Source organism: Scatophagus argus, chromosome 3 (genome assembly GCF_020382885.2).
Source record: "Scatophagus argus isolate fScaArg1 chromosome 3, fScaArg1.pri, whole genome shotgun sequence".
In the NCBI taxonomy this organism is placed as follows: Eukaryota; Metazoa; Chordata; class Actinopteri; family Scatophagidae; genus Scatophagus; species Scatophagus argus.
Window position 1 is genome coordinate 17,700,219 of NC_058495.1, and position 18,000 is coordinate 17,718,218.

The 18,000-nt window shown below is 40.8% G+C and overlaps 1 protein-coding gene across 2 annotated transcripts in view; it reads left to right on the top strand.

The window, feature by feature from the left end:
• Window positions 1–17,789, top strand: part of LOC124056665 (MICOS complex subunit mic25a-like) — a 51,669-nt gene extending 33,880 nt beyond the window's left edge. For both annotated transcript variants that reach the window (XM_046384333.1, XM_046384334.1), the window contains 2 exons: window positions 3,683–3,815; window positions 17,472–17,789. In XM_046384333.1, coding sequence (XP_046240289.1) covers window positions 3,683–3,815; window positions 17,472–17,495 — 157 coding nt within the window. In that variant the 3' untranslated portion in view covers window positions 17,496–17,789. The remainder of the gene's footprint in view (window positions 1–3,682; window positions 3,816–17,471) is intronic.
• Window positions 17,790–18,000: the final 211 nt, after the last annotated feature.

Consider the following 18,000-nt stretch of genomic DNA (forward strand, 5'->3'; position numbering starts at 1 on the left):
TAAATCGGTAGTTTTGATGTTATGTGATTCTGAAAGTGAGATTCCTGGCAATAGAAATGTAATGTTGTGAATGTTATCCTTATGGCAGTATCATAAAGGCTTTACAAAGCCTCAAACAATATGTGATGCATGCTCTGTCGTTCCTTTTGATCTCACCCCAGCCATGACATCTCTGATCCTCTCTTCTCTTCCCCTCCACTCAGCGTAATATTAAAAACCAAAAGTACAACGCCGTGGCTGCTGCTTTAAAGGAGCCCAAATCCTTGTCATCACATATTAATAACCTTTCACACATGACACGCACACATACACACTAGCACAAACAATACTAACTTAGGCACAGAGAGAATAATAAAATGCTACGCCTTTTGCGATCTTTCCTTTTTCTTCTTATTGCTTTATTCCCCAGTGTCACGCTTTGCAGTGGCGCAGAACTTGAGCTCTTCATAAAAACCACACACTGCCAAGGTGAGACAAAAAATAATGAGAAACTTTAACGATTTGAGCTTAATCTTTCTCCCCCAACTCTGCACGTATTTATGCAAAAAAATGTCACAGGCAGAAAGCAATTGGAGTGTTGTTTTGCCTCTTCTGACTGCAAAAGTTAGCTATCAAACTAGCTGGCGAGGCTAATGTTTTTCTAATAAGAGCTCACCTCTAATTTCAGTCAAACGAGGCATTTGGTGCAGATTAGCAGAGGCAATTTTCTGCTTCAGATTCCATTATTAAAACACTTCTGCTATCAGAAAGTTTCTCTTGTTGAATTGAAAAAGTTTTTTTTTTTTTTTTTTCTTTTGAGCTTGGATTAATACCTTGAGGCTATTGTTGCTGTTATCTCCTACTCATAGGGAGTAATTCAGAATGCCGACCAGCTTTAGGCGTGCAAAGTCAAACATCAGCATCAGTCGTGTCATTTTAATCATGTAATTGAAACTCTTGGCAGTTGGTTTAAAACTGATCAACCCAACAACATAATTGTCATTTTCAGTGCAACAAGGCAAATTCTCTGTTTTGACGATCTGACCTTGGCAAATTGCCTATTTTCAATTTCATGTGTACATATTGTCCCTTTTATTTTAAATGAGAGCCATTCATCCCTAGACCCTTTGTGCTGTATAGAAAAACTTCAGTATTTTAATGATACCTCAAGCCGACATCCCAGATGAATGTATCCAGCCTGCTTTAAGAAGACTGAAACTCTGTTTATTCACTCTTAATAACCTCAACTGGTGTATTGACCCGGATAGCACTTTATCAGCGGTCCAAATAAATGGCTGTTTGGCAGACATTACTCAAAGAGCACTAATATTCAGCTGTCATCCTGACCACCGAGTGCCTTGTTGCCACACAACATTGCAGGGGTACAATGATGGTTGCCATGGGTTACTGTTTGTCCATGCAAGCTTCGCGGTTATTTCTTATTTAATACATCACTGTCACATTCTCTCTCTGTCTCTGTCTGTCTGTCTGTCTGTCTGTCTGTCTGTCTCTCCGTCTGTCTGTCTGTCTCTCAGGTTGCATTCACTCCTCTTTTCATGAATATTCTCTCCAGCAGTGATTTATTTAATCCTGTCGCTCTACCCTCCACTGCACACGCATGCCCACACAGACACACACTCAGACTACACAATACACATACGAGTGCAGAGAAATTTCTTCTGTGTGTACAGTTTATCTCTTACACACACACACGTGCAGTGCATTTACAAAGCACAGTTCACACACTCATGCACACACACATTTATTGTGTGTGTCAGTGAAGGCAGGGTCTACTGAGCTCATTCATATGTGAAGGATGCGTGATTCTGTAATTGCTTTGAGGGATGGCGTGAGGGCTGTGTGTGTGTGTGTGTGTGTGTGCGCGCGCACATGTATGATTTCGTATGTGGATGTCAGGTAGTCAGTTTCCCAAAATAAATGGACATGTCCCATCATGTTAAATGAAGCCATGCATCTCATCTCATCAATTTATCAAATTGAACACTAATCTTCTCTCTCTCTCTCTCTCTCTCTCTCTCTCTCTCTCTTTCCCTTTTTTTTTACACTTTAGTATTGTATACATACTGCAGCATAACATCATTATTTCAATAGGAAATTAGAAAAAAATAGATAAAACATGTCTAGTTACACAGAGAGAGCAGACACAGCTAGAGGATCTCTATTCTGTTCTGGTCTGGTCTAGTTGTGGCTCAGAATTTATTACTGACTTTGGAAACAACGTTTACTGAAAATATCTCAGGTGTCATAAATGAGAATTGCTTCAGGTGGTGTTCTGTCATCATATTCCATCCTGTTTTGTTCTATTCTATTCTGGTCTATTCTCTTGTGTTCTGTTTTGTTTTATTCTGTTCTAATCTGTTTTGCTCTGCTCTGTTCTGTCCTGTTCTCTTTTGGCCTATTGTCTTCTGTTCTGTTGCCATCTATTCAGTTCTATGCTGTTCCGATCTATTCTGTGTTCTCTTTTATAAGATTGTGTTTCACTGTATTCTGGTTTGTTCTACTCTGCTCTGTTTTGCTCAATACTGTTCTGTTCTCTTGTGGTCTGCTGTCTTTTGTTTTGTTCTGTTTTGTTGTGTTCTATTCCATTCTGTTCTGTTCCATCCTTTCTATCTTGTTCTGTTGCCTGTGGGCTGTGTGTGCATATGAGCGCTTGTACAGGATGCAGTGCTGTGAATAATAACTTGTGTTTTTGTGCGTGTATGTGTATGTACATGTGCGTGTGCATGTGCGTGTACATATCCATATCCCAATCCTTCCAGTTACGAGTTCTGTCACAGCAGCAGGTAAATTACTACAAGCAACAGAGCACTCAAGGATTACCCTCGTGTAGGATTAACATTCACTACCTGTACATCTGTGTGTGCGTGCATGGGTGTATGTGTCTGCGTGTGTTTGTGGGTGTGGATATGATTGTGTGCTTTTGTCTACACACATGTACTGTATGTGTGAGTAAGATAAAAAGAAAAGAGAGAGTTTGACTTTGACTCCTAAGCTGCTTTGTCAATGCATTATTCATCTTCCTGCACAAGCTGCACCTTGAAGCCTTTGAAACTATCTTAGCTTCTCCAACTGCAACTAAAACAAACCATAAACAATCTCGAGTGTTTTTAGCTTCAAGAATGACACAAAGCGGACATTGTTGGTGTTGCTGTAGCCATGGTTTCAACTAAGCCTAACTTCAAGGAGTTAGTAAGGTTTAGTCACTTGTAACTAAACTTGATGTTTTTGAAACTTCAATTTGGCAAACAGAGTTTAAATTAATGCCTGCTTTGGGAGTTGGACCCGTGATTCATTTTCTCAAAGCACCAAAGACTGCCGTGTGTCTTTTTCATCAATGTTACAGACTGAAACTGTAGGTTTACACTGCGGGTACACTTAATAACACTTAATGTCATCTTGAGATAACATAAAGGTCATATTTTACAGCTTCGGAGTCTGATCATTAAACGACGTGTCAGGGTTCTTTTTACTTCGCTAACCCACTCACTTCGTAGTCCACCCCTCAGGAGAGGCTCTGTTAAAACAGACAACACGGATAACTGTGAAATATGCACGATGTGATAACTATAACCAAGAGATTGAAGCCTGTACAGTAACAGAGGGCGATCTCAGTTGATAGTACTGTGTTTTTTTCACACTGACCTCCTCTTCCTCCTTCTCTTTGCCCTCTGTTCCTGTGCAGACCTCGGCAGACTGCGTCTCTGTGCACTGAGCTGCAGGCCAAGGTGCTCCAGTGCTACAGAGAAAATCCTCAGCAGACCCTGCACTGCTCTAGCCTGGCCAAACAATACATGGCCTGTGTCCAACAAGCCAAGGTAAGTGAAGGACACATGCTGTCTCTGGGTGTGCGTCTGTGAAGGTTTGTTTGTGCGAGTGTATCAGTGTGTGGTAAAATGTGTGAATGTTTGCCTGACAGGTAAAACCACACTTTCACTGACTTTTTACTTCTTCTCACTTTCTTTTTTATTACTTATTTTTTAACCCCCATCACTCCATGCTCATTCCCTTCGAGTAACGAACTTAGGCAGAGTACTTGGAGTAGTTTCCTTTCCATTAAAGATAAATGTTTTAATTTGCTTCCAGTTTTTTTTTTAAGATGACAGAAGGATAGCAGTTAATTAGTCAGACCTGGAAGGAGCTTGACAGTGACACTGACAGTGGAACAAATATGAGAAGAGACATCTAATCCTTTCATTCCTCATACCAAATCAGTTAACTTCTGAGACTTGTAATCTGCATGTTGGCTACTTTGACACTTCAAATAGGAAGCTAAATCAATGAGACATGCTTATTGAGTGGATTTATAAGTCACCAGGCTGTGTTTTGGAACTTTCTGATAGGAAGATTACACTGTTATTAGTGTATTAAAATCAGTTTTGGCATTCAGCTCTTTGAAATGCATTCTGCTTTCTGCTGATGCTTTTGCAAATAGTGTTCAGACCCTACGCTTATCTACAAAGTGCTTATTTTACCCAATTTCTCCATCAAAAAACAATAATGAATGGGGCAATTTGCACATTATTATCGTGACAAAATGCACTGATATGGCTCCAAAGTAGATAAAAGGCACAAAACAACAATTGGTGAATCTGGCAGTTTAAACGGTCGATAAAAGCAAGGCAAAGGCTCACAATAAAAGCAATTAGTCTTTTTAAACTGGTTCAAAAGATCCATTTGCCAGTGGGATGGAGCTTTTTGGGAAAAAAACAGTATACATTTGTTTGCAAGCAAATCATTTTGTTGTTTTTTTTTTTAAGGAGCATGTGTTTTATAAAGTCAGATTGAGAGTGTAAAGTGCGGAGTAAAGGCAAGCTGTTTTTCCTCCTTTTCGAGGCACATGTTTAATTCACATTCAATCAGGCATATCCTTGACAAGAGTGAGTGTGAAAGAGAGTCACATAAAGGAAGAGAAAACGCTGAGGAGACAGAGTGAAAGGCGAAATAAATGAAAATGAAGGCTTCAGTCTGTGTCTAACATATCGACACTACGCCATTCCTCTGTGAGTGAAAGTGTTGTGAGATGAAAACCAGGACAGGATTACATTCAACACTGTCCTTAGAACAGAAATGAAAAGCTCTTCTGTTTGACCCTGATGGAAAAAGGTGAATTTGACTGGTGTTGTTAAACAAAGTTTGAACCTTTTCACACATTTGCAAGGTTTCCATCCAAATATAACAGAAGTGATTGCAGAAGAAAAGTGCACATTGCAAAGATCTGACAGCGTTTGGTGGCTGCGAATCGGATGATTAAGTATCTACCGGGCTGATGAGGGAATGATATGCAGGTAAAGAGGTGGGCAGGGAATTCGGAACAGGTGTGTTGATGGATGGGACAGTCAGGTGATGTAGAAAGGACAACTGGCATTGAAAGGGCCAAGGGAACTGGCAACGTGGCTGGAGAGAAGGACAGAGATACTGTACTTTGACTGTGACACAGTTCTGATGTTTTTGTTTGCTAACATTTTTCATCTCTTGTGTCATGGAACCTTCAATTTACATTTAATGACTGACTATGTTTCCATTGCACTTTGTCGCATTTTGCTTTTTCACCGCAGCCAGCCAATCCTTTTTACAATTTTTACAATTTTTTTTGTGCTACCACTCACATTTTTTTAATGCTTGAAAATGCATTGTAGACTAGTGGAGACTGTGTGGCATTGCATGCCGAACTGTCTCTGAGCTGTGTTCATCTGTTAAAAAGTTAGTCTAAAAAGTTTGGCAATCTGAAATATATAGAATTCTAAAAGTTGTTACCTTTTTAAAATTTCACATGGTTGCATTCTGACTTTGGAGAAAAACAATCTTGCTCCAAAACGCTTTATCGCTGACATCTCCTCTGTCTAACCTTTCTTTATGGGGATTATCTAACAGAGATGAAATCTTGCTGTTCAATAGTGACCTGCACTACTCTTTTGAAGATGGTTGGATTTTCAGGTTGACCTTTAAGAATTCTGAAGAGTGCTCAATCCCAAGCTAAAACTTTAAAAGCCTTATAAATGTTCTGAGATTTAAGATAGAAATGTTTAAATGTAAAAGACCTCATCTTTAATATCCTACCTGTATTCAATCCTATCTATATTATATTTTTACTTATTTTTTTCTCTCTTATCCACCCATCTTGCTTGTTATCTGCTCATTCTTGGTTCTTTCATGCTGCTGTCACTGTTGATCCATCTCTTTTCCTCTGCTTCCCATCCTCTGTGTCTGTCTTCCTGCTTTAGACTCCTCCTCAGTCTAGGTCTTAGTTAAACCTGCATAGATTAGTCAATCAATCAGTTACTCGGTCAAAAGAAAATAAGTGTGGTAATGGGCTGATTGATTGATTAATGGATCGTCTCAGTCATTTTCAAGGTAAAGTTCCAAACAGTTGCTGATATCAGCTTCGGAAATGGAAGGATTTGCTGCTTTTCTTTGTCGTTTATGATAGTAGATGAAGAGTCTTTTGTTTTTGAGCTGTTGGCTGGACAAATGAAGCAATTTAATGATGTTACTTTGGGCTCTGGGGAACTGTGGTGAACATTTTTGCAATTTTCCAGACTAATAATTAATCCGTTAACTGTAAAATAATGGGCAGATTAATCGATAATGAAAAGATGATGCACAGTCGTGCAGCCTGCTCTTAGATTCAGTGCTGTCTTTGTGGAACCCACAAAGAGTTGTTTAAAATGGTGTGCATTTTTCCCAACCAAGACAGTAAACTTTAGCACGCAACAAAATTCTGTTCTGCTGGTTTTAAAACTGAAACCCCATCCAATAGACACCCAGAATTCACCTGAGAATCAATGCATTTTACGTTTTCGTCTGTATTTATGTTGTCCATTGATAGCTGTCTGTACATCAATCCGTATGCTGCGGTTAGGAACAGTTTATGTCACAATTGAGTGACATGTAAAACATACACCTTAAAATACACTTGATGACAAAAAAACTAGCAAGACTTGCCATTCTTATGCTGGTTTAAAATAACTCATTTCCCCAAGGGATCAGTGAAGTATTTCTGTTTCTGATTATGATTCTGATTTGGATAAAATGTCAATTCTCAAACAGCACCTTGGAATGATGCCCAAATTACTAAGACTGGGTCAAAAAGAGAGAAGAGACGAGTAGAGCTGCCACCAGAGGCTCCCAACCAGTCAGCCTTAATGAAAAGAAATGAGTGGGCAGTCCCAAGACCCCTCTGGACATGCAGGCGGCTGTCCAGTCTGCCTGTCTATAAATGGATCTGACAGAGCCAGCAGCTTGGCAGAGCAGAGCACTTGGACAAGAGTTTTACTAGGAAAAGTTTCAGTGTTGCTGCAGGTGGTTAAGGGTCAACAGGGAGCAATATGCACTGCAGATTTAGTCTTGAGAGAAAAGCGCTGGATCATATTTCATTATGATATATAATGTTCTGCAGGCCCTGGAGGAAAAACTTTGTTAACGCTGAGACTGTTAATAATTGGAGGTTTTACGTGTTTCTGAACAAGGTACCTGTGTACTTGTTCCTAATGTGGAACAGAAGGTTTATTTGTCATGTTGGTAATTACAGTCACCTGACGCAAACTCATCTATAATATGTACATGTTGGAAATGCTGATTTGTTTCATTCAGAAGAACAAAATCAACCAGATTTCTTCACATAATGTAATAATGTAATTTTGTTGTGTTGGACGTCTCATTTAGGAGCGAAACTTTCTGACATACATTAAATGACGTAACTGCCCTTCGTAATGTTGAAATGACCTCTTATGCTGAACTGTAGGGTGGCAGTAATACACCCAAATATTTTTCAGGTGAACTCACAAGCAAACTAAACTGATTGTTCGCAGGCAGACAAAATAACTAGTGAGTAAAAGAAGACATGCAACATTTGGATGCAGTAATTTTTCAGCTTTGTGCGACAATAACATGACTGCTCAAGAGACAGCAGATCTTCTAGCTCCCGACAGCTTAAAAGCTCTGTTCTTTTGTTATCTGTATGTGCTTGTAAGGATTTTCTAAAGCAGATGTATTCTTCCCTGTGATTAAAAGGAGAATGCTGTTTTTTTCCCCCCCAAATTAATCTTTGTCTGAAGTTGATACCTTATGGTTCTTGCTTTTGTTAGTTATCTTTTGTCTTTTTCTGTTTTGTCTCTTTTGTCTGTACAAAAGCTTCATTGAATGCCACCTGTCTGCCTAAAACTCTTCATCTCCTCATCTCCATTTTCTGGTATATTCTGTATTTTCCCAGTCATGTACGCATACAGTTTGTGTACGTGAATCACAGGAGCGGACCTATGCTGTCTTGGCTACAATCGGTTCTGTCACTTCTGCCCAACTACCACTGACTTGTATGACTTTCCAAGAGTTTATTCATGTCGGCTCTGCTTTATACTGTATATCTTAGTCTTTGTCGGCCTGTCTGTTTGTCAATCAATCTGGAACGAAACCAGCAGCCTGCTTATCTGTCTTTTCTCTCCCTGTGTCTTCATCTGAACATCACTAGAGTATCTATCTCACTTTTTCTGTCTCCTGCTTGAAGTCCACCCAACTCCCTATCTACAGTGGCACAGCCTTCCTTATATGTCACTCAAAAAGTTCTTTTATGTTTTATGATTCGTGCACACACACACACACACGCACACATATTTTTATACATTCTACTCGCTGCCACCCGTTAAAGACAGTTGCTTCAGGATATGATCTTGCACCTTCTCTACGCTATCACTCCCCTGTCCCTCTCCCATCACTGTCTCTGGATTGGCTATTGTCATGCATATGGGACCTTACATGTGTGTGGTGTGCTGTGTGTGCGTTGGGGATGCAGGGTAAATGTCAGCTCACCCTGTGTGCCCTGTGTTAATACGAAGCTTTGTGGGTTTTATCTCTTTCTGGTGAGACTGTTTGAGAGTGTGTGTGTGTGTGTGTGTGTGTATACACACATATATACATATATGCAGAATATGGCATCTAGGCTTCAACATCATCACTTCCTGAAGATATGTTCACATGAGATATTGGGGAGTGACGAGGAAATATTTTGCAACCCCTGTTGGAACCCACAGGTGGATGCTTTAGTGGCGGTGGTGCTGAGAGAAAAGACAGCACTGATGCAGGGGACAGTATGTGGACAGGCGGAGGATGAGATGGGGAAAAGCTTAAATAGAAATTGGGATTGTGTGTTAAGTGGCCAGTGGGGAGAGTTAGGCATGTCACATGTGTATACAGTGGTGCAGCTCAAGCTGACTGCCTGAACTGGATTGCAGTTCTTATATAATCCATATATGATGCTCAGTGTGTGTTTGCATGCTTACATGTGAGTGTTTGCCTTATTGTAAGTCCACGAGAGTTCAACCTTTACCTCTCATCATCTGTTCGCTCTGTCAACCCAATTGTCACTGAAATAAAACACAGTGGTCCTCAATGTCACATTCAATAGCAAATGTTTCTCAAACGATAGTTTGCTGTATTGGAGCAGCACTTGGATGGATCCCACAAATGTAACCCACTTGAATACGTCGGCCACCTGAATGCAGCATTTATCTGCCCTGTTTGTGTGTGAGCATGTGCTGGCCACCAAGATGCTTGATTAAGTGCCACTCTGGTTCTGCCCTGATTACCAAGGCTTATGGAGCTTTGCTGAAGGAAAGAAGTATCTGGAACAGGTGCATTTGTACTTGGGTATACAGTGCTATTTATAACAGTAATCAGAAATGGGTTTACCCAATTTTTCAGAAAGTACATTAGCAGTTTTCAGCAGGTACAGATATTTTTTAAGGAAGTTGATGGCACTGGTAGGGGGCTGATAATATGCAAATGGGAATGGAAAATTATAAACACAAGATGATTAGGGTTGGCGCGGTGGGGAAATCTTCCCACTGGTTAATAAACTCGCAGCCACACTGGACATTTTACAAGAAAAGATATTCACTGGTGATGCTCAATACCTATAAAGTGCTTGCTTTGATCTTTAATGCCAGTTTTGACTTGCCAGGTCTATCAAACATCCCTCACACCGACAGTAGCTGACATCCACAGACAATTTGTTAAAGTAACACTAACTCCATGTCAAGTTTAGTTTGGTTTAGCCGTTTTGTTAGTCGGTTAGATGACAGAAATTCAGCTTTCTGTGCTAGCCTTGGATTCTGGGAACTAGCTTTTGTTTTTTGTTTGATCTTTTTACAATCTTCTGCCATTTTTTATACAAAGGGATGAATCAAAAAAAATAATGAGTGGATTATTGAATTGATTATGAAATGATAATTGTTAGCTGTGACCCCCAGTAAACTTTGAGTTTAGCTATGCAGTTATGAGGACGAGCATTTGAGGTTCACGACAGGTTATGCATTATGCATCAGTGGCCCTCGGTCTGAGTGGGGTACAAATTGTATCTATGATCACCTCTTCTCACCTTGAGCTCTTTTTACAACCCATCGAGCTTTATTTACAGACGACAAAGAAGAAGGTATTTTAAAAAGAAAATAATGTGGTGTGTGTATGAAAGTAGCCAGGAGTTTGGAGTGCATTGATCTGCAGATGAATGGTTTTCTCTCCTAATGTAACCTTCACCAGTTTGTGTGTGTTGTATCTCTCTACACGTGTGTGTATCTGTGCTTAACCCCCCCCCCCCCCCACACACACAAAAACATTTCAGTTGACATTTTCGTCTCCAGCCACTTTTAAATGCAGACTAATTCTCCCATGTTTTTGCAAGCAGCCTTCCATTTCCAGATGTAGTGCCAGCAGCATCTTAAGAACCTCTCAGACATTATTCAGTGTTCAGTCCTAACAATATGTTTAGACCTCTACTCCCCATGGGAAAAGAAAAAACCTGAACACCACCGGCATTTGCACACTTTTTCACTCTACATTTTGCCCTGTCTTTGGACACATGGCAAATCCCAGAACTGAAAAAAAATCCAAGACATCTTCCTTCAAATACGTTTGTTGAGTAGAAGAAGTTGATTGATAGGAAGAGGAGGAATTCTGCCATTCTCAGCCAAAAAAGAGAGAAAAAACAGGGCTTGAATCATTGTAGTGGGAATTAAAGAGGAATAGAAGGTGTCTGTTAATGGAGGAATGGATGAGGACTGATGAAAGGGAGGAAAAATGGGGGAGAAAGAGGCTTAAGAGTGCCTGTCAGTGAAGAAGGGTTAATAGAAAACTGTAAGAGAGAGATACAGTAGGAACGAGTGGATGATGGAGTGAATGTAGAGGGAATGAATAGAGGAAAGAGGAGTAGGTTCTGCCTGCCAGAAGGAAAGCGAATGACAGAAAGTATTGCAGGGTTAGGGTTAGGGAGAGGACAAACAAAGAGGAAAGAGAAACACGTGACTGAGAAAAAATGTCAGGTTTTAGGATTATAAAATAGAGTGAAAATAAGAAAATAAAAGTGTTTGTGTGTGTGTGTGTGTGTGTGTGTATGTGTGTGTGTGGCTATCAGTAGTTGCAGGTGGTGAGCCCCACTGTGAGTCTTGGCCTACCTACTAGCTCAAATCTGATAAGAGCCACTCTATTCAGAAGCAAACTGGTCCTGGGCGTGTACACACACACACACACACACACACGCACACAAAAAGTCCCACCGATCGTTTTGAATATTGTAATAGCCCTGTTATTAATATCTTCTTAATAGAATATGAGCAAACCTCCTCCACTGATTATAGCCTTTGTGTCATGTAAAATTGCACCACTTCTAATAGATGTATGACTTTTCCCCACCATTTTCATTCTATGAAACACTTTTCCCCCCCCCATTTCATAACAGTATAGTGCTTTGGCAACACACGTGAAAAGAAATCTTGACATGTCTGTGCACCCATTGTACACCCGAGCATTCACACATGCTAGCTCACATATTTCTGTCTGTGTGTCTCTCTCGCTCTCTTTTTTTCCCTCCTCCCATCCCACCTCTCCTTCACATCCATCATCTCCAAGGCGACCACCCTGTGAAGGCGCAGACCACATAAAGATTAGCTGTTCCCTCTTATGTCCCTTCGCTCCATCCTACAGCAGTCTCTGTCTCTGTCAAGTCTGTATAAGACTCCACCAGCATCCCGCTAAACATCTGATCCGTGCTGCTGCACTCCACTGGCTGCCATCTCTGTAACATGTGATCAATTCGCTCCCGCCAGGTTTGAGCTGCCATGTGTCTTACTTCATTTGGTTACAGATAAGGTGTCGGAGTAAATTGTGACAAAGAGACATGCTGGGTGAAGACTGAGGTGTTACTCTGTGAGTGGAACGGTCATTATCATCTTCATCATCATACTGTTAGATCCTCTGTCTCAAAGACTCATTTAGTCCCATCATGCCTGTTTTATGTGTACGGGTACGTTTAATTATTTTGTTTAGGCAGTGTTATTGTTCCTTCTTACCCAGTGTCAGACAATCTTATGTCTGGGGGCTACAGAAAAAATTAGCAGGCAATATTATTGTGACTACAACATTGATGGGAATTCTGAGATTACTGACAAAAAAATCTACCTGTCAGCTATAAAATACTCAGCCCCATCACAGTTGGTCTTTAAGGTCAGTACAAACAATACCTCAAGGTAGAGTGGCTGTAAAGAACTTTATGTACATAGATTAACCAAAGTCTCGTACAAATTTTGACCTGATGGTTCCAATAGGTGAAACGTCAGGGGATTACCAAAGTAGACAAAGACCATAAATACCTACAGCAGATTGTCTATCTATCCTATCTAATCTATCCTACAGGCTTTTTTGTGCCACTCACCCTTGCCAGTGTGCAGATATTTGCACAAGTAACTACTTTGATGAGCCGGTGGCACAACAGTCTTTCTGGTGGTGGTGGAGAAATTTCAGTCTGGTCAGACAGAGTTGTGAAATGAACGATCCAAAAATTGATCAAATGTGGGTTAGTTAGTAGCCTTATTCAGTAGAGCTGCAGCTAACGGTTACTTTTCCTTTTTTAATCTGCACAGTATTTTTGCAAGTAGACGATTCATCATTTAGTCTGTAAAATGGCACAGAAATTAGAAATTTTCAATTTGCTTGGAAATGGCAAGTGGACTATACTTACATTGCGCTCTTCTAGTCTGACTTGCCACACAAAGTGCTTTACAGCCAGGCTCATCAGGAGCAATAACCTTTTAAATGAGCACTCACACGGACTACAGGGGCCAGGGATTGAACCACCGACCTTCCAGTTGGTGGACGACCATCAGTCTTCCTCCTGAGTCACAGGTTTACTGGGAACAGATGATGGCACACCATATAGACAAAAGTATCCAGACATTCCTCTTTATGGTGCTGTTTTTCAGGGGTTGGGCTGAGCTCCTTACTTCCAGTGAAGGGAAATCTTGCAGCATATTAATTCAACAGACCAACACATTTTGGACAACGCTATACTTCCAGTCGACAGACCGGCCAACTGACCAACATACAGGCTGACTGATTAAACAGTCTGCATGGTCTCGTACATGTAGCCAAGCAGCTGAATGACCAAGAGGCTTCCTCAGCTGACAGACTGATTAACTGTCTGGCTGTCTTACTGACTGTGTAATAAGTGAAAGGCTGTGTGTTTATAAAGCAGCCATAGCTGCGGCCACTCGGATTGACAGTCTTGCCTGGTAACTGTCTGTTCTCCAGAGAGAGAGTGAGAACTGAGTGTTGTTAGCGCTGAGCAGGGAAGACAGATATTGATTTTCTACTTGTCTGTTATTTTTGTTTTTCACAGAGAAAAGGTAAGTGAGCAAAGCAAGTGTGTATTTGTGTGTATATAAGCGAGTATGCCTCTCCTCATTTTTGGCACACGTGTGTTTATATGCAGGTTCGTTGTCTGTATGTTGCCCATCAACTGGAAAAGTATGAACACATCCAGCATGTGTCCACTGTTGTCTCTATGCTACTGCCGTTCAAAGTTGATTCCTGGCCAACGATCACAGCGATCTATCTGCTCCTTACACTGTTCACTAATTGGATGGAAACTGGCAGGTGGAAGAAAACATGTCTTTGTGTCAGTATGCTGTGCATACTTTGCTGTGAATCAGTGAGGGAGTTTTGTGTGTGTGTATTAAATCTAATATTAGCAGATATCTCTGTAACAATCAGTGGTAATCAACTTTGCACTATTTGCACCAGCAGAGTGCAAGTATTTGTTCCAGCTCTCCTGAATAGTTTGAGAAAGCAAATGAAGGAACAGCAAATCACACTGTGGCTATTTTTGACCTCAACATCAAATCATTGACGTATGTCTACATGTGATATGGTAGCGCTTTGATTTGTCAAATACTCTTAACGTACACAGTATTAATGCAATAATTGGGCCAGTGCTGATGTTGATTTGGTTTTCATTTTCGTCTTCGGGCACAAATGTACATTAGATGTAGTCAAATCAATTTTGTCATTCATGGGTTTAGTCAACAAACCTTAAGAGGCTGTTGTCTGCTTTTCATCAGTGAAATTTTAACCATTTTGGATTTTTGTGTCTTCCAAGCATTTTGAGGCTACAGCTGCCATCATCTTTGTTGTGTACCGTTACCATGGTAACAGGTGTTTTTCTTAATTGCCTGGAACCTACGCAGTTCTTGGCACCACGAGAGGCTGTAGATCGAATATAATGTTAACGTTACATCCGCGTAGGGCAGCACCGAACAGTTTGAAGTTCTGTTACTCAACTGCTACTCAGAACTGGGTTACATTAATATTATTTGTATGATACTATTTATAGAATTAGATTAGCCAGGAGATACAAGCTACATTGTGTGGTCCTGCTCATGAAAGCAGGTCTGTGGAATAGACTTTGCACTAAAACAGCTAATAGTAAATTTGCCACTTCATCCATCTGTCACACTATTATACAGTATTTATTTGTTGACAAAAAAATCTAATTAATTTTGTTATATATCTCATTCTTGATGGTTACTTTTTATTTGCTTTTGATCATGTCAAAATAAGGAATGGAGACCATCCAGTTCACAAACTCACTGCGTAAGATATTATCCTCTTTGAGACTTTGCTTCTTTTCAGTCCATAGACCTTCAGCCTAGAGTATCCAATGAACAAATTATAAGATGCACCTCTCAGCAAGCACAGTACACTTAAACATCCTTTTGAATGACTGTAGTTGAATTGGCTCGGTTTCAACAAAAAAAGAAAGTTCTGACCCTCATGAATGTGTGATTTGATGCAGGATTAGACTGCATTATCTTTAGCTTGGTGTGCCTAATAAACTGGCAACTAAGTGTTCATCTTAAATTCAGTGCAGACGCTGAGCTTGAATATTTGGCTGCCCTCCTCTGCCCAAGGTAGGGTGCATAAAAAGCTTTGCCTGTCTTTAAATTATCCAAGTGTGGATGGCGGCAGTCCAAATCTGGACCTGGGGCACCACGTTGAACTGTGTGTACCGTGGGAGGTGCTAGGGGTCAGTTTGAAATTCAGGAACTACTTCATACACTATGCATGAGGCATAATGTCCCATCACACTGCTGTATATGAGCGATACCTAAACACTCTCACATATGCATGCACCTACACTCATGTTAATGCAAGCAAAGATTCCTGCACACACAAGCGGCTCCCCTTTCACACAAATAGGGTGTTTTCATGCCCATAAGCAGACACACACATGTCCCCCATTGTGTCTTGGGACGTGAGCGGAACAGTAAAGCTAAATCCCTTCGTCACATTTGCCGCTCATCTCCAATTCAGTGGCACAGGCTGCGATGCCCTCGGATGCACTTGGCGAGTGAACAGCTAACCTGCCCGCCAGCATATCTGTCAGCCAGCCGAGCACCAAGGTAGTTAGCATGCCAACTAGCCCACCCAGCAACCACAAGCTATCGCTCCACTAACCCTGGGTCACGCTGTGTCTTTTCCTGCCACTGTGTCTTTGTATGACTAAAGAGGTGTACTCTGTATTAGGCTGGCTTTTAAATCACAGTCAACTATGCGTGTTTCTTACACTACAACAACAACAACAACAACACACATAGGCGACTGTATTGTTTTGATACATAAACATCAAACCTGCAAGGCTGCTCTATGGGAGCTATTTTTGTCTTTCCTGCTGAGTTCTCCTCCAGAATGTGTTATCTTAACATAATTGTGATTTTACACGCTTTAATATATTCAGCAACTTTTAGGAATTGATTAAGAACATTTCTCTTTATTTACATTTTTGCATTTTGGATTAAACTCCATCAAGTACTGAAAGGAAAATAAGAAGCCAATCCATGTTGTCTACTAAGTAATCAAAACAATCTCCTGTAGTCACATTTCACCACTTGTTTTTTGTTTTTGCTTTTAGTTGGAACATTATACTGTATGTCAGTGACAATCCACAGTCAGGTCTCACAGAGGAACTGTGATCCATCACCACGTTCTGGCTCTGTAAATATGCAGCTTCAGTTTGAGTTTATTATTCATTTCTTGAAGAGGCTATTGATTTGCAGATAAAACCAGACAGGGAAACACACAGCGCAGAGTTTACGCAGTGGCAAAAAAAAAGCAACCATATTGACCTTATTTTTGGCAGCAGCAAATACCTCAGGAAAACAGTAAATGTTCACTGTCCAAAAAAACTAGTCTCAACCATGTGGGGAGCTTGACTTGTCTGCAGTAGAATGACCTTAAAATGATATCAGTATTACATACATGTAGAAGCAAAGAGTAGAGTGACACAGTTACGATGATAAGAGATGCACTGCAGCATCACCTCTTTATGCCAACCACTGCATCACTGCACTGCACTGATACAAATACACAACACACGCACCACCTTAGCAGCTCTACTCCTACTCCTCTACTCCGCTTTTATGGACTAATAAATTAAATGAGGTTCTTTCTACTCCTTGCCTTCAGACTTTCTCCCCAGTCCACACTCTTCTTCACGAGCCTCGTCTGGCCCTGTCACTTCAGCACTAAGAGTTGGTGCTATGGCAACAGTGCGGAGTCCCGATAAGCAAACAAAAGGCAGTTAAGAGCTGTTGGATTTTAAGATGGAATGAAGAAATTGAATAAAAGCAAGTAGTTGAAAAGGTACTTTAATAGACACACTAATAGTACTAGTAGTCATTAAAGTGCTTTGCTCAAATGTTTACTGAGGTTTGAGGCAAACAAGTGTTTGGTAACTCAAATTGTTGCAGTTCTTGCTGTTGTTACAGGAATTCCATAAAAAATAATCACTGTGGTCAGGAGGAGTGTGGCCAAAATATCTCAGATTTACTTCCAATAAACTACCAGCAAATTACCTCAGACCTTCCCTGCAGCTACTGTGATTCACTGGATTATAACTGGAACGTATGTGAGAGAGAGAGAGAGAGAGAGAGAGAGAGAGAGAGAGAATGTGTGTGTATGTGTGTATATATGTCTGTGTTTCCTAGCCTTAAGGGGTTTTCATTCTGTGTTTTCTGCGTTAGTTGTGAGCGAAACACTTCCAGAGCAGGGGTCAGACTCAGCTCTTACCAGGCTACAGTCCCTCTGTGTTCCTCAGTGTATAAATTAAAATAATGAATTAAAAATTTGTCTTTTTATTGCTACTTTTCCAGAGCTCACTGACGAATCACGGCTGAGAAACCCAAAGACAGCAGGAGGAGAAGGAGAAGAAGTGAAGAAGGAGGAAGCGTGTCGAATTCGTCCATTTCTCGCCTGCCTCTGCCCCTCTACTATTTATCCATTCATTTATTTATCCACCGTCACTGAATAACCCCCATCCTCTTCCTCTTTCCCACTTCTTGGTTTTTGAGTGCATTATCTTGACATGTCATTCCAGAGTGTATGATGTGTTGATTTATTGTCAAGTTGCGCCAGCACACTTCTGCTGTCGCTGAAATAAATCCCAGTGATCCGGTGGTGAGGAGACTGCAGGTTGTGTGTCTTTCTATATATGTGTGTGTGCGTTTGTGTGTGTGTCTGTGTGTGTCTGTGTGTGGTGGATGGCTGTCTCTTGTCACGGCACGCTAATAATGCTTTCCACTACTGAAAATGAGGTCGTGTGCACCCTTCTGACAATGCAGTAGAGGCCCAAGGGCTTGATTGTGTGCCGTGCTCATGGTTTTATTAAGCGAAAGAAGGGAA